Source organism: Leptosomus discolor, chromosome 4 (genome assembly GCF_034619465.1).
Source record: "Leptosomus discolor isolate bLepDis1 chromosome 4, bLepDis1.hap2, whole genome shotgun sequence".
Taxonomy (NCBI): Eukaryota; Metazoa; Chordata; class Aves; order Leptosomiformes; family Leptosomidae; genus Leptosomus; species Leptosomus discolor.
Window position 1 is genome coordinate 79,230,925 of NC_141394.1, and position 15,021 is coordinate 79,245,945.

Here is a 15,021-nt window from a genome sequence, read left to right on the forward strand (position 1 = left end):
CAGGATATCTGAAATTCTAACCTTTTTCTCTTGGCAATTAAAATTCATCCATACAAAAGTAAATATAACAGCAAGTTCTGGAGAGATAAAAAAATGCTATAATGGACTAGTTAATAAGAACACACCCTGCTGATATGTCACATTTGGGGTTTTGTTTAACATCAGAAGAAATACAGCCACCTCCTTATTTATGAGCTGGATACTGAAAAACTTTACTAGAAGATGGATCAGAGGACAGAACTGTCCACGTAAACATCTTTAAAAAGACAAATTCACCCCTCAAAGCCCTAAAAACCCAAACAAAATCCCATTATAGATCCACGCTCGAAAGTTGGAGTTGGATTTGTACGCTGGGAAAAACTCAGATATTGATTCTGGACTTTTATTCTTACCTCCAAGAAGCAGCATTGCTACCACCGCTGCTGAATATGTTATCTGATGTGTGCTTGTTAGAAAATTACAAAAGCAATGAAAGATAACACGCAAAGACATCATTTTATGACATCAATTGCTTATGAAAGAATGTGCATTTAAATGCACTACCTCAAGGCAGGATTATCATCAATTTGTGCCAAAAGGTCAATTATTTCAATTCAGATATTTGGCATTTCTAAAGTTATCATTTGGCATTACTTAATTCCCAGGTGACACTCTGGATCTCAAAATCTGCTGAAATATGTTTAATGAAAATTTTAGGACCAGATTATCTGACCCTGGACAAACAGGGTCAGATAAAAAGTTAAAATTAGAAGTGTCACAATTTTTCATAAACATCATGAGAAAAATGAAAGAGGAAATGCCGTTTAATAAAGGATCACAGAAATTAAAAGCCTCTGCAACCACAATACTATCTGCAACCAAGCAGGTGCAGTACAAGCTTCCAACTCATGAAAAAATGGACCTGAGAAGAGAGAGTGAACCAGAGGTCAGCAGTGGAAAGCAATGAGCACTGTCCAGACTTGTTATCTTGAGCTGCTTGGACTAGAAAGAGTCTCTAACTTTAAAACGTGGAAGAACAAGTCAGAGAATATCTGAGAACTCGTGAAGAACGTAACAGCTTATCACTCAACATATTATTTCTCTTTTGGTAGGAGAAAGCATAAGGCAACTGCTTTTTGTGGACACTGCACTGAAATGTAACAAGGAACATCCATGTATTTTGGTTGGGAAGATGTATATTCAATATATATTTTGGACTGTCAAATATTCTCCTCATAAGCTATTTCCCCTAATGCTCGTTACCTTGCTATTCGATAAAGGGTACCAATAGCTGCAGACTGTCTCACAAAACTGATTAATCACCTCCTAAAAACACTATGCCAACTAGTATGTGCGGCACCTACCGTAACGGAGCTCTGAACTATGGTGGTGTTACCTACCCCCTTCTGTAACAAATTCTGCTGTCATCATCATTACTTGTAATGGCAACCCAGTGTAGACATTTTACAACACATTGGTAAAACACCAGGTTTTAAAAAACTGTCATCTCGTTAGGAAATATTTCTTCAAAATCCAATTAGAAGGAGAAAAAAAAAAAAAATACACAGGTTCTCTAACTTAATAAACAAGTTCCACAAATTTAAAACTCAGTGGTGGTTTTCTCTCCTTAATAGAACTTGCTAACATAAAGAGGATCTCATACATACCCAACAAGATATCTCTGTAAATCTTGCTTTAATAAGCTGTATCGACATGCAGGAGATTCATATGCAGCATATCAAAGTAAGAATTTCTGTTTTGCTATTAGTGAGAGTTTGATTTAAATATTAAGAAAAAAAACCTAAAGATTTAACGAGGATGATTTACTGCAAAGATTTAATTCATTTAAATGAACAGACTACAGTGCCTTTGAAATAAAAGAAAAATATTAATACCAAATTTTAGTTCTAAAGAGAAACACAATCTATCCAACACACACAGCTAAAATATCTATAGGCTACTTACATTATTCACAATTAGTAGCAGCCTACACTACCATCAGAAATTGGAATAAAGCCTTTCTTTATGAGAACATCTTTTTTCATTTCCAACTAAGAATGTAAAAATACACTACTTTAACTGAAATATGAATTGCATCACCTCTAAAAATATATTCGTATCTATATGTCTTCCTTCACTGCAGAAATTTTTAGCAATATAACCAGGCAGTACCCCAACAGCTCTTCCAAGAATTATCAGGAAGAAGAAAGGGGCAAAAAATATCTATTTCACTTAGGTCAGGCAGCCTCATGTAGCAGCGTATGATTTCTACAGGCTGCCAGGCAACCACACACTCTCTGGCTAATCTTATCTCCACTTTCTAATGTCTCAAATTCACGGAGCAGGACAGCAGGAAACGTGCATTAATGAGCAGAGCAGTCCCATTTGTGTACCTTCCTCCCCAGTTCCCCCCACCAGTTCCCTCCTCTAACTCACTCGTTTCAATTTTTGCAGTTTTTGTACGTTTAAAGGTTAAATTCTTGAAGTCAAAGAAAACAACAAAAAAAAAAAGGGGAAGACAGGGAAAAATGCACAAATACAGTTCAGTAGTAAATCAACAAGTATAGCCCAAAGGACTGTTAACAGGTATTTGCTGCTTTCAAAGTGTTTTGAAATGATTTGAATATTGCTTAGCAACACCAACACTATTTAAAGGGCCGTGACAATAACAGAAGTCTGAGTAGGTCCAGAAACAACAGCTTCATGACATTCATACCAGTGTTTTATCCAGAAAGTTGGGTCCTTCCGTCTGGTGTCCTTCCTCCCGCAAAGGAGCAGGTTCTCATTGCAGAACCCAAATGAGATTTATAGGATCAGTATGTAAAATACTGTCAGCCAGACCATGCACTTCTGGCTTAAAAATGCTTAAGAACACAGTTCTAATAAATAGGTGACCATTAAACTTAGTGTTTCTCCTTTGGTAGGAGACATCACTACGTTACCAGGTTCTGTCCTGTCCTTATGAAACCCCAGAACCTCTTTAAAAATGGATAAAGTGAAGGTTTTCTTGAAAGATAGAAATAAATAGGAAAAATAGCTGCAGTGGGAGTCCTGTTACTATATCAGATTACGAAGAGGGGACTGGAGAGGTGATAGAGAGATGTTCACACCAGCCTAACTTCTTGCAGCATCCTACTTCATTCCCACACAGCACTGGACTACGCAAACAAGACAGCAATTCCCCAAAACAAAATGGTGGCAGCAAGTCACATCACACCCATTTACTAAAAATAAAAGAGAGAATGGGTCTTTGTACACTGTACGGCTCTATCAGTTTAATGCAATGTAATTGCTGCATGTGTTTTCCAGTTAATCCACAATGTGGGAATGAAGAACACATTCCAGCAACAACAACAAACCGATATATGTATTTTACTATGGGATACAATAGCAGACATCATCCTAGGTAAAATACACAGAGAATGGAGATCTGGTGACATTACTCCAAGTGGTAAATCGTAGGCATGAAAGGGACGAGAACTTCAGAATTATTGCAGAGTTCTGCAAAAGAAGCCACTGGCAACACACAGTAAGTTTTATTCATCCCACAAAACCCATAAACAGCGCGGCAGGGGTGCCACCTACTGGAACCTGATAATATACAAATATACAGACAGGACTGATAAATCCATGACTGCTGGATGGAGAAAAAGAAGAGGGAGTGGCTGGTTACAAGGGAAACTGTGGTATTTATAGTAAGTGTATCCAGATAAAATCGGATCAGAGTCACGCATCTGGGAAAAGAACAATGATACACTCCCTAAGTCCTTCAGACCAAATCACACGTAAGGATCCAGACTTCGGTGACTTCTCTATACTTACAAGGAAAGTCATTTTTCCAAACAGTTTCAGCAATGGTCCAAGACACGTAAAAAAGATAGAAAAGCAAAGAGAAAGCACATCCTAGCCCAGAAGCATTCATCCCAGCTGTAAATCTCTACCATTATCAGAGTTATAACACTATGAAAACATCAGAGAAGACATGGATTGAAGTAGTTTTTTTCAGTATTTCTACTGAATGGAAAAATTACTCTTCTTTTTATACAGTGATCACACCAACCTGCATTTCAGGTCTAAAAAGTATAGCTTTTCCAAACATGACAGAATTTCTGAACCGCAACGGTATCTAAATATTGATCGTCTTGCAACTTAATGCACTGCTGCATGCCTTCCTTTTTCTTTACTGTTCTGTATCTCCTTCTTTGTCTCTACCTTTTAATCTTCTTCCTACAGTTCCTCTTACTTTTAATGTTTCCATGGCAATGACAGCAAAAGAAAAGATTAAATATCCTTTGAGTATTTTTTTTTTTTTTTACATAAAATTTAGATAGATGAATCAAAAAAAATAACAACATATCCCTCAGAGAATGATGCAAGAGTCAGGACAATAACTCATTAGGCAATCATGAAGATTTAATAGCTAACAGCTATTTGTAAGCTCATCTTCATAAACATTTAAACTGAGAATAACAGTTCTAAAGATATCATGTTAAAAATATAGAGAAATTAAAAAAGTACAATCCAATAGGGAGCAAGAGTTAACCTCCGAAGTGCATCCTGCATTTTATTCATTGAAGCCTTTATATTACAGCAGAAAGTTGCAGATCAACAGTTAAGAACAAATGCACCTGAAGTGAAAAATCAAGAAATCCACTCAGAGGAGCCGATCCAACATCTGCAACTTTTTTTAACCCTTCTCAAAGCACAGAGTTCTCCTTTAACAGGTCATTAATTTGACCAGGAATTCTGCAGCCAGCCTGCAATCACGACAGCTCTAGGGCCTGGCAGATGCACTGAAAAGGCAACTGAGACTTGCTTATGGTACAAATATTTTCGAATTTAACGTGAAGGAATTCTTTCTATTTTTTAAAAACCTTCTCCTGAAGCGCCCACAGATCAATAGCAGACACTCCCAATTCCTTCTTGTTAACAAAGGCACATGTTAACATGTAACATGCACGACACATGTTCAACACAACTCAGGTGTGCAGGCAAATGTAATGTCAGAAGAGAACATAGCACGGGGGGAACTCAAAACGTAACACTTTTGCACTTGCAGCTGTGGGACATCCGTAAATCTGAGCTTTTCTGTCCTCCTGCCCCACAGCCCCTCCATTTTGGTGAATATATTTCCTCTGAAAATGAAGCTGGAAGACATCCAAACTATTTGTCAAACTAGGTAAAAGTGAGTGAGTAGGGTCTTTCTTGGCTGACTTTTTTTTTTTTGGTGAGAGCAGTGAGAAAACAAAATCCCTAATCAAGACACTGAATGTTAAAATGGTTGCAACATTTCACTTGAAAAGATTTCAGAGTGGTAACTTGATTTTCCAGAAAAATTTAAGAATTTACATGAGACTGCTTAACCTCCAACCATAATCCACCGTTTAGCGTTACAGTGGACAGAAACACCCAAACCGCCACACTGCTCCATTTCTAAAGTGGTTCAGACAAAGCTAATTCCAGCCTCTCTCAAGCTTTTCTTCTAGATATCCACTTTAAAGTCCTTTGGTCCCTCTTTTAGACAGAGGAACTGGCTGTAAGGCTTCTCCTTCCATTTCTTGAGTCAGTATTCAAAGTCTGGTAAATGCTGGTACACTCATACTTAGAGAACTGCTCTAGTTTCACAGGAAAAAGATACTACTACTTCTGAGGGAGTTCAAGTACCAAATATATGTACCAGGCCGTAGAATATACACCAGGCTATAAACCCTGGAAATTCCAGTTCCACGATTTAGATCAAGTATTTCCCTTAAGCATTGTCAATTTAATCACATAGCTTTTGTATTTAAACGGAAGATAAACCATCTTTCAAAAATTCAGATGGGTTCCAAATTATAAGGAAAATTGGTTATTCCCTGCTTATGCTTTCTTAACGTGAAAGATTCAGATATCTTTGGGGGTATTTTTTCCTCTCTACCTCTGGCCCATAGAAGATCCATCACCACCTTAATCAATGTGAAATGCTCCAGCGTTTTGGCAAATTATATTGACCAACTCTGTTCGTCTGCAAGTTTTTTAAGTTTTCAAAATCCCCATAAAATTAACATCACTCCTGTATATATTTGCATCTTTGAATACAATGGAGAACTCTGATTAACCCTTAAATCATATTTTAATATACAGGGAGTTTATACAAATAAACACAGAACACCAAGTTTTCCAATATTAAAGTTCTGACAACTTGTTTAAAACAGCCCTTTATAAGAAAACAATAAATGTTAGACAAGTGGACATTACTAGGGACTGATTTCCATACCACAGCGTCAACTGCTCACACAATTAACCCATTGACACGACGATTTCTTATTAATAAGAGATCTGGAATGTGTGTACCAGCAAGTTTAAAAGCTAATATGATATATCACTTGGTTTGTCTCCAGAAGAATAAGCATATTGGCTTGTTATTGCATATCGAACCCCCTACTTAATGTTCATAATAGAGTTCTTATAATTTGAGCAATCCATCTTCATAGACTTTTCTGTGACTAATTTCATTGTTTTCCCCCAGTAAATACTCAGATAAGTGACAACAGGCACTTTCGTATGGAAAAAATGATGATATAAGGATACACTGAATTATATTTCAGAATGTAATTTATGACTTCATCTATTTTTCTTAACCAGTAAGTACATCTTTGATTCCTTTCAGGTTTCATGTGTTATTTTCCTCACTTTGAATGTTTGCAAAGGCTTATTGCAATTTATGAAGCAAGCTTAATTTTGAAACCTTTCAGGCCTCCTTGCCCTCTGATGCAAGTTTTCTATAGATGCAGCTACGCAGATCTATCGCTCTCACTTGGAAATACAGTTCCAAGTCACATTAAGAGTCTGGATTGAAGCCTGTAGGCCTGTAAAGTGTCTTTTTCCCCTCTAGAAACCTGTGCCAGAATAAATTTCCACTAAACAAAACTGTTCCATTCCAGACTATGTTCTTCACAAAATTAAAGCACAAATTATTTGCAAGATAAGCGCGCCACTTCAGAGGATGTTTGTTTCTTTCTAATGCGCACACGTACTGTCTCTGCTGTTTAGTAATTAACTTGTTCAAGTATAATTCAGTTCACTTTCCAAAAAAAAAAAAAAATCTCCTTTTTTCCACTCAGGAGCCTGTATTATGCAGACCCACTCCCTGTTTTGTATCGATTTGTGTGTCATTCTGCTCAGGCAGCTGACAGTCTCCAGATCCCATCCCTTAACTGCCCGCTGGACTTTGATCGCTTGCTTTGACACTTTTCCAACGCTGTCACCTGACCTGCCCTGCACTAAATCAACGTCTTCCTCATAACTAATTGCCCCGGCTATTACGGTTTAAGTGTTTGCTCGTCTAGATCACTATTTTGATCTGACGTAACAGATTAGACCATCATAAATGCGCAGTCATCACAGACAGAGAGAAAATATTAATGAAATAATGACACAAACACGTTCACAAATGCATGGAGCTCGTCTCTGTTGGTTGGTCTGTCTTTTCTGGCCAAGACAGAACACAGGTCTTCTCGCACGGCTAAATCTGAAGCTTTGCAGATGTAAATAACTGGAACAGATAATTATTCTGGAGCCACAACAATCTGAAACCCTTTCCTTCATCCCTCTGGTTACCCAAGAGTTTTTGATATTGATTTCTCTCTGTTCCTGTGACACTCAGTCGTTCACTTATGCGGGTCCATCACTTCTCGGCTCATTTCTTTAAACATTAACTTTAAAACATTATTGTCCAACACAACGCAATATTATTCCTCACCTGCCCACACACACTGTACTGCCTTCTAAAGAGACAAAGAGCACACAGCTCTTTTAGGGCTGGCAATACAGACTCCAGCAGCATGATGTAGCTGCTCGGATCATTTCTCAAAGAAGCTGGAGGCCAAAGAAACCCATACTCCTACGGGAAAAGAAGTAAACAGCTAGGAAAGGGCGAAGACCAAATAGTTATCAACAGCAAGCTCAGCCCTAGGTGCCCAGCAGCTGAGAACAAGCTGCTTTAAGTGACACAATTCCTACCCGACACCTTTTAATGCCATCATGGCGGAATAAGCGATGAGGGTGGATGTGTCCACTGGGAAATATAATCATGTTGGATTATTTTAACCTAGAAAGGCTGACAAACTGGTAAGAGGAAACTCTGAGAGCGGAAAGTATCAATTTGGTGCATCCCATTTTTCGGGTATTGTAAGAGCCTGAACAATTTTCCCTTAGAATTTTTCAAACAGGGAAATAACAAATAACTTCTTGCAATGAAATTGCAAATAACTTCTTGCAATGAAAATGTGTCTAATATCAGGGTGCTTGCAAACATTGTCCAGAACTGTACATTCCCATACCCTTACATTTAATTGAGGTTAAAAACAAAAAAAAAAAATAAAAATCAGAGCTAGGAATATATAACAATACACTAACCACAAAGAAAAGCAGAGAAAACCAAGATTGAGAGAAGCTCATACCATTCCAAAAGAAATTTATAAAGGAAAACTACACACAGGGAGGTTTAAACTACTAATTTCAAAAACCATGTGAAGGTTGTGTATTAGAAATTATTCTTAATGGTATTTGTGACAGCTTAATTTGCCTATTTAAAATAAATATACTCCAAGTCCTTTTTCAAGTGTTCTTCTCCCACTCTTAAATGATACAAGCTCATTTAACAACTCATAGTCGAACATGTTCCAACAATAGCAAAGCAAACTGCTGAGGATTATTACAGGCAAAAATAATTCTGCCATTCTAAAAAAAGGGGCTGGCAATTAGTGATTTCAGTTGGCCTTTTCCCCACAGTGTTTAGCAGAATGTTATATTTAAGCCTTATTAAAATGTACTGAGATTCTAAGATCTTAAATATAGATTTCCTTGCTAATTCTCTTTCAAAGTCAAATAGATAAAACATAAACGTGGAAACAATCTTAGACAAAAGAAATGGAAAGGCCATATTGGGTTATAAAAGAAATAATTCTATTAATATACCTACATTATCTGTATCACCTTTTGATATACCAGAGGAGGGCTTTCTTGAACACTGAGGTTAAACCCTATTTCTGCATAACGGTATCTTGAATTCTAACAGAGTCAAGAGAAAATGAAAATAACCACTTAGAGTACATTTATATGTATTGAAGTTAAGCTGTTGCCTTTTCCCCCCACTGAGTTTAAACTCATAACTCCTTATGCATCTTTTTTACATACCAGAAAATTCACTGCTTCTTTTGTCAGAAATAGTCTACTGATGGATGGCCTGGAGAAAAACGGGGATAAACCAGAAGATTACCTGAGACTCTTTACATTATATTTTCAACTCATTTCTACATTAATCTCAACATTTTTTTAATAATACTATGGCATTCAAAATAAAGTTTACTTGTTTTGCTTTGTCATCAAAATGAAATGTAGCATCTGATTTTGTTACTCAATCATTGCAAGATGCAAGTGCACCCCACAACGCCATAGCTATTTGTTTCTGTCAGAAGAAAAAAGGTAGCGAGCTACGCTATAGCCTTAGAAGCAACCAGCACAGACTGTCTTCAAATGTTTTCAGTTTTTGCTAGAGGAATCAGTGGAGGGCATAAAACCTCAGAGCAGCTTCATAATCACCTTTCTACTATGTTTCCAGGGGAAGAAAGTTTATACAGTAGGAAAAAAAGAAAAAAAAATAGCAATAATCCACTATTATATTCCATGCATAGGCAGTTAAAAGCTAGATACATGTTCTGCCCTGTCTCCTGCTTGCCCTTACTGCATAAACAAAAATGATTTAAAGCACTTTTTACAGTAAAGTTCCTTTAGATTCCACAAGCCTGCATGGAATAAGGATACAAAGATTGGATCCAATTAAAGACTCATATCATATTTTTCCTTCTGATATACTAGACAAGCTGCAAAAGGGAAGAAATATCTAGGTATCTTGCATCACTTATTACAGTATTGTATTTTAAGAGTTTTAGTACTTTTCAGCTCGAAGTCTCTGCAGGCCAGTGCTCTTCCTCACCCCACTGCTGGTCCTTCCCCCACCCTTGGCACATAGATAATTAAAATCTTGTCTCTGCTCCACTCTCTCTCGATCCAAAGTGTGAGAACAGACCCAGCTTTTACTTATCTTCACAACTTATGTCTTTGCTAATAGTGACTGTTTCCACCGATGGATGGGCCTCTCATTCCTTCCCCCCCTTACTGCCTCCCCTGCCACTATGTGAAACCGTAGCATAAATATTAACACAGAGAAAAACACAGACCAGAGAGAAAGTCTATGTCACTAACCAGTCAAGGACAGGTTGCCTTCTCCCATGTATTATTTTGATGGCACACTAATATAAGGACACAAAGCAATCTCTGGCAAATACTTAAAAAGAAATATTTTGGAAAAAGTTGCCATTTAATCCCTCAACTTAGCCAAAATTGAACCACAAAAACTACTTTAATTGTTATAAGTTCTCTCTCTGACTACACAGACAACACAAAAATTTAGAAAGACTCCAAACATGAGGAGGAGAATATTACAAATTAATGCAATTAACTATGTACTCCTGAGTACTCAGCACAAGCATAACCATTTGCCTTCTTTACGTGCTAAGCTTAAAACTTAGAATAATGTTCTTTTTGATGAAAATTTCATTAAACAATTGCATTCTTTGACCCTTAAATAAGAAGTTAGGATATGTATACTAAGACATTAACAGAGGAGGCAAGCCTGTAAGTTTGTGTGGTGAAAGCATTTGCAGAATATTATTTGCAGGATATGCAGGATAACATTTACTGCCTTTCCAAATTTTTATGCCATGGATAAAAGTTTCACAGTATTACAAAGAGTATTTCAGAGACAGGGGATAGAACAAAGTTACCAGAACATCTACACTTCCATTTTGGGAATGCGTACATATTGTACGTATCAGTAAAAATCAGGGAGATTAACTCAATATAACGTATACAGGCAATTGAGCAAGAAGTTTCTGAAGTGCTGAGGATTGCTAGTATACTTATTTATAGAGCACTAAACAAATCTGTGATTATATTAAAATCTAGGTGAAGCCCACGTTAAAGCAGAGGAGGTATAATGAAGATTAAAGAGACAATACGCCTATACAATTCTTAAAATGAGCAGACAAAAAAATTACAATTTCTCATTGAACATGGAAAAAAGATCAGTTTCTCAGTTCATTAAGAAGCATGAAGTGAAAAAAAAACCACCAAGTTTTGCACATATTAGAAATTTTTCACAGGTTTAAAGATGTTAACAGTAGAAGGTGCAATTCTTATCAGGTTTTTTTGCCTTCAAGGCTAAAAAAGAGGTATGAAATTCCACTCAGCGTTTTGAAACAAGAGTATAATCCCCGATACAGGAAACGAGGAGGAAAAAAAAAAGGTATATGTCTGTTTCTATTTATTTATGCATTATTTCAGAGAGTCAAATATACTTCAGCAACAAGTAACAAGTATCTCTAACTAAAGCAATTCAATAGATTCTCATGCTGCATAAATGCTCAAGCAGGTTTGCCATCACGTCATTTTCCCTGAGACCTGGATGACGGTTCATCAGGTGGTTCAACTGCGGTTCAGTTTTGGACAGGTGTCTTCATGTGTGTGTGAGATGCTTCACCAAACACAATGGGACACCTACTTATGTGCATCTTCTGAATCAAGACCACAGGGTATGGGCTATAGGAAATATATAACAGCTCAACATACTCTAATTAACCAACATGGAAGTCTTTCTCTAAACCCAGTGCAGTTCCCAGGCTCTTTATGGAAGCTGGATATGCACAGGATCATTACTACATAGAATTGTCAGCAACAAACCAACTCCTTCAACCTTTCATCCTTCTCCTTCAACATCCTTACCCTTAGTCGACCCTTCAACTTTCTGGACACTTCAAGCCTCTACGGATCTCATTTCCCACACAAGCAACCACAGCAGATACGCTGCCCATCCTGTCCTACTGAAGTTGGAAAACCATAACTTTTTAACAGCTTCCTTGGTGCTATGGCTATGTCCTTTTTCTCTCCAGCAACCTCATTTTCCTAACTCTCAGCACTTGAAGAACCATTTTCCTTTTTCTCTTGCAGTCCAGAGGACCCGTTTCCCAAACTGCTAGACTATAAAGCATTATATTTTAGCTTCTAAGATACGTATTTTGAAGGCAAACACTGAATGTCTTTGGATGTGATGAAATATTAAACTTTCTGCCCTTTTCTCTCCCCTAGATTTAAATCAGACAGACTTAAATCCAATACGAAACCCTCCTCTTCATTTTGAAAAGCACAGCGGAATTTATACAGAAGGATCTCATCACCATCAGGGCACCTGTCCCTAGGTTGACACTACTCAAAGCTGGTAAGTCACCTAACGGTTGTCCCCATTCCCCAGACTCTCAGTGGAAGATGGGGGATCTAACATACGCAGTTTGGTATGTTTTGAGAATCGACCTTTCTCTAATAAAGAGAACCACAGTTGCTGTTTTATAGCAAACTCCTCCATCTGGATCAAGATGAAGACAATTTCAGGGAGACATTACCTGCAAGAAAGGCCTAATTAAACAGAATGGATTTCCTCCCAAATGTTTGTTCCTACTTACAGTTTAGGAATTTCACTAAATTCACTGCACAGGAGACTAGTGAAGCAGGAAGGAAAACCCAAAAAGTGATATATTTGAATTGCAATTATTTTCTATCCCCCGGCTGGATCTAACAGTTACTTCAGAATGTCAGCAAATTCACTGCATTTTGACCAAGGCACTTGTTATTTCTTAGTTGTGAACAAGACAGTCCAGGGCACAAAGTTCAAAATATAGCATTCACAGCAGGCAATAATTAGAACTACTCAACTACACTAAGATGCTATTGCAATTGAACAGCTCGCTCTGCTCGTAGTAGGGTCAGAAATTTGATGTTGCACCATTTGGTGTAATGGCTGTGATAACTGCTTGCTTATTTTCACACCTATAGTAGAAGGTAATTAAAGTAATATCCTTTTATTTGTAATTAGATGGCAGTAGCCGTTTAAACTGACTACCAAGAAAATGAGAAAAGTAAAGTATTCAGAAAAATGAAGAAAGTATCAGATTTTGTAATTAGCAGGTCAGAACCTTCCCTAGCCAGAAATTATGTCAGAAAACAAAATTATTTAGTAAAGGTCTGAGAATGAAATGCCTCTGGGCTTTGATATTTTGAAGGAAAAAATAAAAAATAAAAAGACTAGAGAAGGAATGGAGTGTCATTTATACATTCTGAAATAGAGCTTTTGTGGTTTACTCTTAGGAAGCAGCTGTATTAAAATGAAAATAGAACAAAATTATATTTTACTATTTGGTCCCACTTAATATTTTGATTCTACCATCTTCCCCTGGGATAATGGGTAAACCCTGCAGCACACATAGAATAAAACCAGGCTCTGAACCACAGACTCTTTCCTGTATTTGCAAAAAGTTTCCTTTAACTGTTGAATTTCATTTCATAACCTTCCTGGAACCTCTGATGAGGTGAAAGCTTGCACTGAGATTAGAAAGGGAATCAGCATGATTTGACAAGCCATTTGATGTATTTGCTGGTAATAACTTTGGCATTGCAACCTTCAAGAGGACAGAAAGCTGACAGCCAAAGAGAGGAGACAAAGAACGTAGTTCTGTGACTACAAACTAGTCTTTAATAAAAGGCTCTGCGTTGTTTTGGTTTGTTTTGTGGTTGTTTTTTTTTTTTTTTCCCCTCAAAAAAAAAAAAAAGATACATTTGTTAAGCATTTTTCCAAACTTCTCTTATCCTGAAAACAAAGAATGTTTGATTGCTAGATATACCTAGTGATCAAGATCAAAACATGTAATAGTTTGAGCACAAAATAGTCAAAATCCTCTGCACATAAAGATAACTAGAGAATCTCAATGCAGAAATCAATAGTATATATCTGTCGGAGATGTTTTGACTTTAAAATCGGATAAGATTGGAGAAAAAGTCTTAAAGAACTAAAATTGTTTCAGTGCTAATGGGGCAATGGTAGGTCACCAGAAAAACATCAAAGATTGTTTCTTATTTTTCTTTTTTCCTTTAATTTGAACTGTAGAGTTTTACTGCTGCTTTGAGATTCTTGTCTTGACCATCACATACTTTCAGTTGTTTGCCCTCAAATGTCCTCCCTGAAAGGATTTCTGTGTGGCTCATTCTGCAAACACTGAAGATGACAGCACAGAAATGAGGAAATTCTGTAAAAGTCCACATATCTCACTGTCTAACACCTTTGTTCAGTTCCCAAAGCATTTTATTCTGCATGCAATCCTGTAACAATTGGCAAAACCATTTATGTAGCGAGGCATATAAAGAAAAGTGAGCAACATAGCCCAAAATAATCATTACAGAATTCAGAATAATTCCGGATGGAATATATTTATGCATTCCCCACTCCATTAATTTGAAATGAAAATATAAGTCATTGAAAATCTTTCTTCTTAAATATGCAGATCTATCTTCCAGAATTTCCCAGTTTTGAGTCATACAAGCTGTACATAAACATTAAAACCTTGAAATACCATAAACTTGTCAAGGGCCAAGTTCCTCCTCAATTAATTGCAGAAATGGAAGTACATCAACTAAATTTCCTCAATTATTTTCCATCTAATGGGACTTCAAATTCTCTACACTAGCTTGGCTGCAGATGAGCATTACTGCTGGGGAGATATTCCCGAGTAGAGCTACCAGAGGAAACATTAACTACTCTGTTATCAAGCAACATGAACTTTGTGTGCAACAAAATCCTGATATCAATGTGGCACTTCCATGATAAGAAAAGCTTACAACTGCAGATTTAAGGAAGGATCATTTATTTCATTTAAATGGTTTTTAACAATGCTAGAATTTAAGCAGCATCTTCATATACAAGGGCTAAAAAGGGTAGTAATCTGGAAAAAAAAAATTATACAAAATCACAGTGTAACTGGTTTTTAATTATCAGTAGCCATGATTTTACCTTTGACAGCACCCAAGGTGTACAAGGCAAGATTTTTTTGTACAAAAAGCCTGATTCTCTGTTTTGAAAAGTTTCCTAACTGAAGTCATAAGCTTCCTTATATCTGC

At 36.9% G+C, this 15,021-nt stretch overlaps 1 protein-coding gene across 4 annotated transcripts in view; it reads right to left on the minus strand.

Annotated features, from left to right (window-relative positions):
- Positions 1 to 15,021, minus strand: part of CTNNA2 (catenin alpha 2) — a 459,358-nt gene that overhangs the window by 309,920 nt on the left and 134,417 nt on the right. The window contains exon 7 of one of the 4 annotated variants that reach the window (XM_086464657.1): positions 10,812 to 10,818. The exons of the other annotated variants lie outside the window; for them this stretch is intronic. Coding sequence (XP_086320783.1) covers positions 10,812 to 10,818 — 7 coding nt within the window. The remainder of the gene's footprint in view (positions 1 to 10,811; positions 10,819 to 15,021) is intronic. 4 annotated transcript variants of the gene reach the window in all.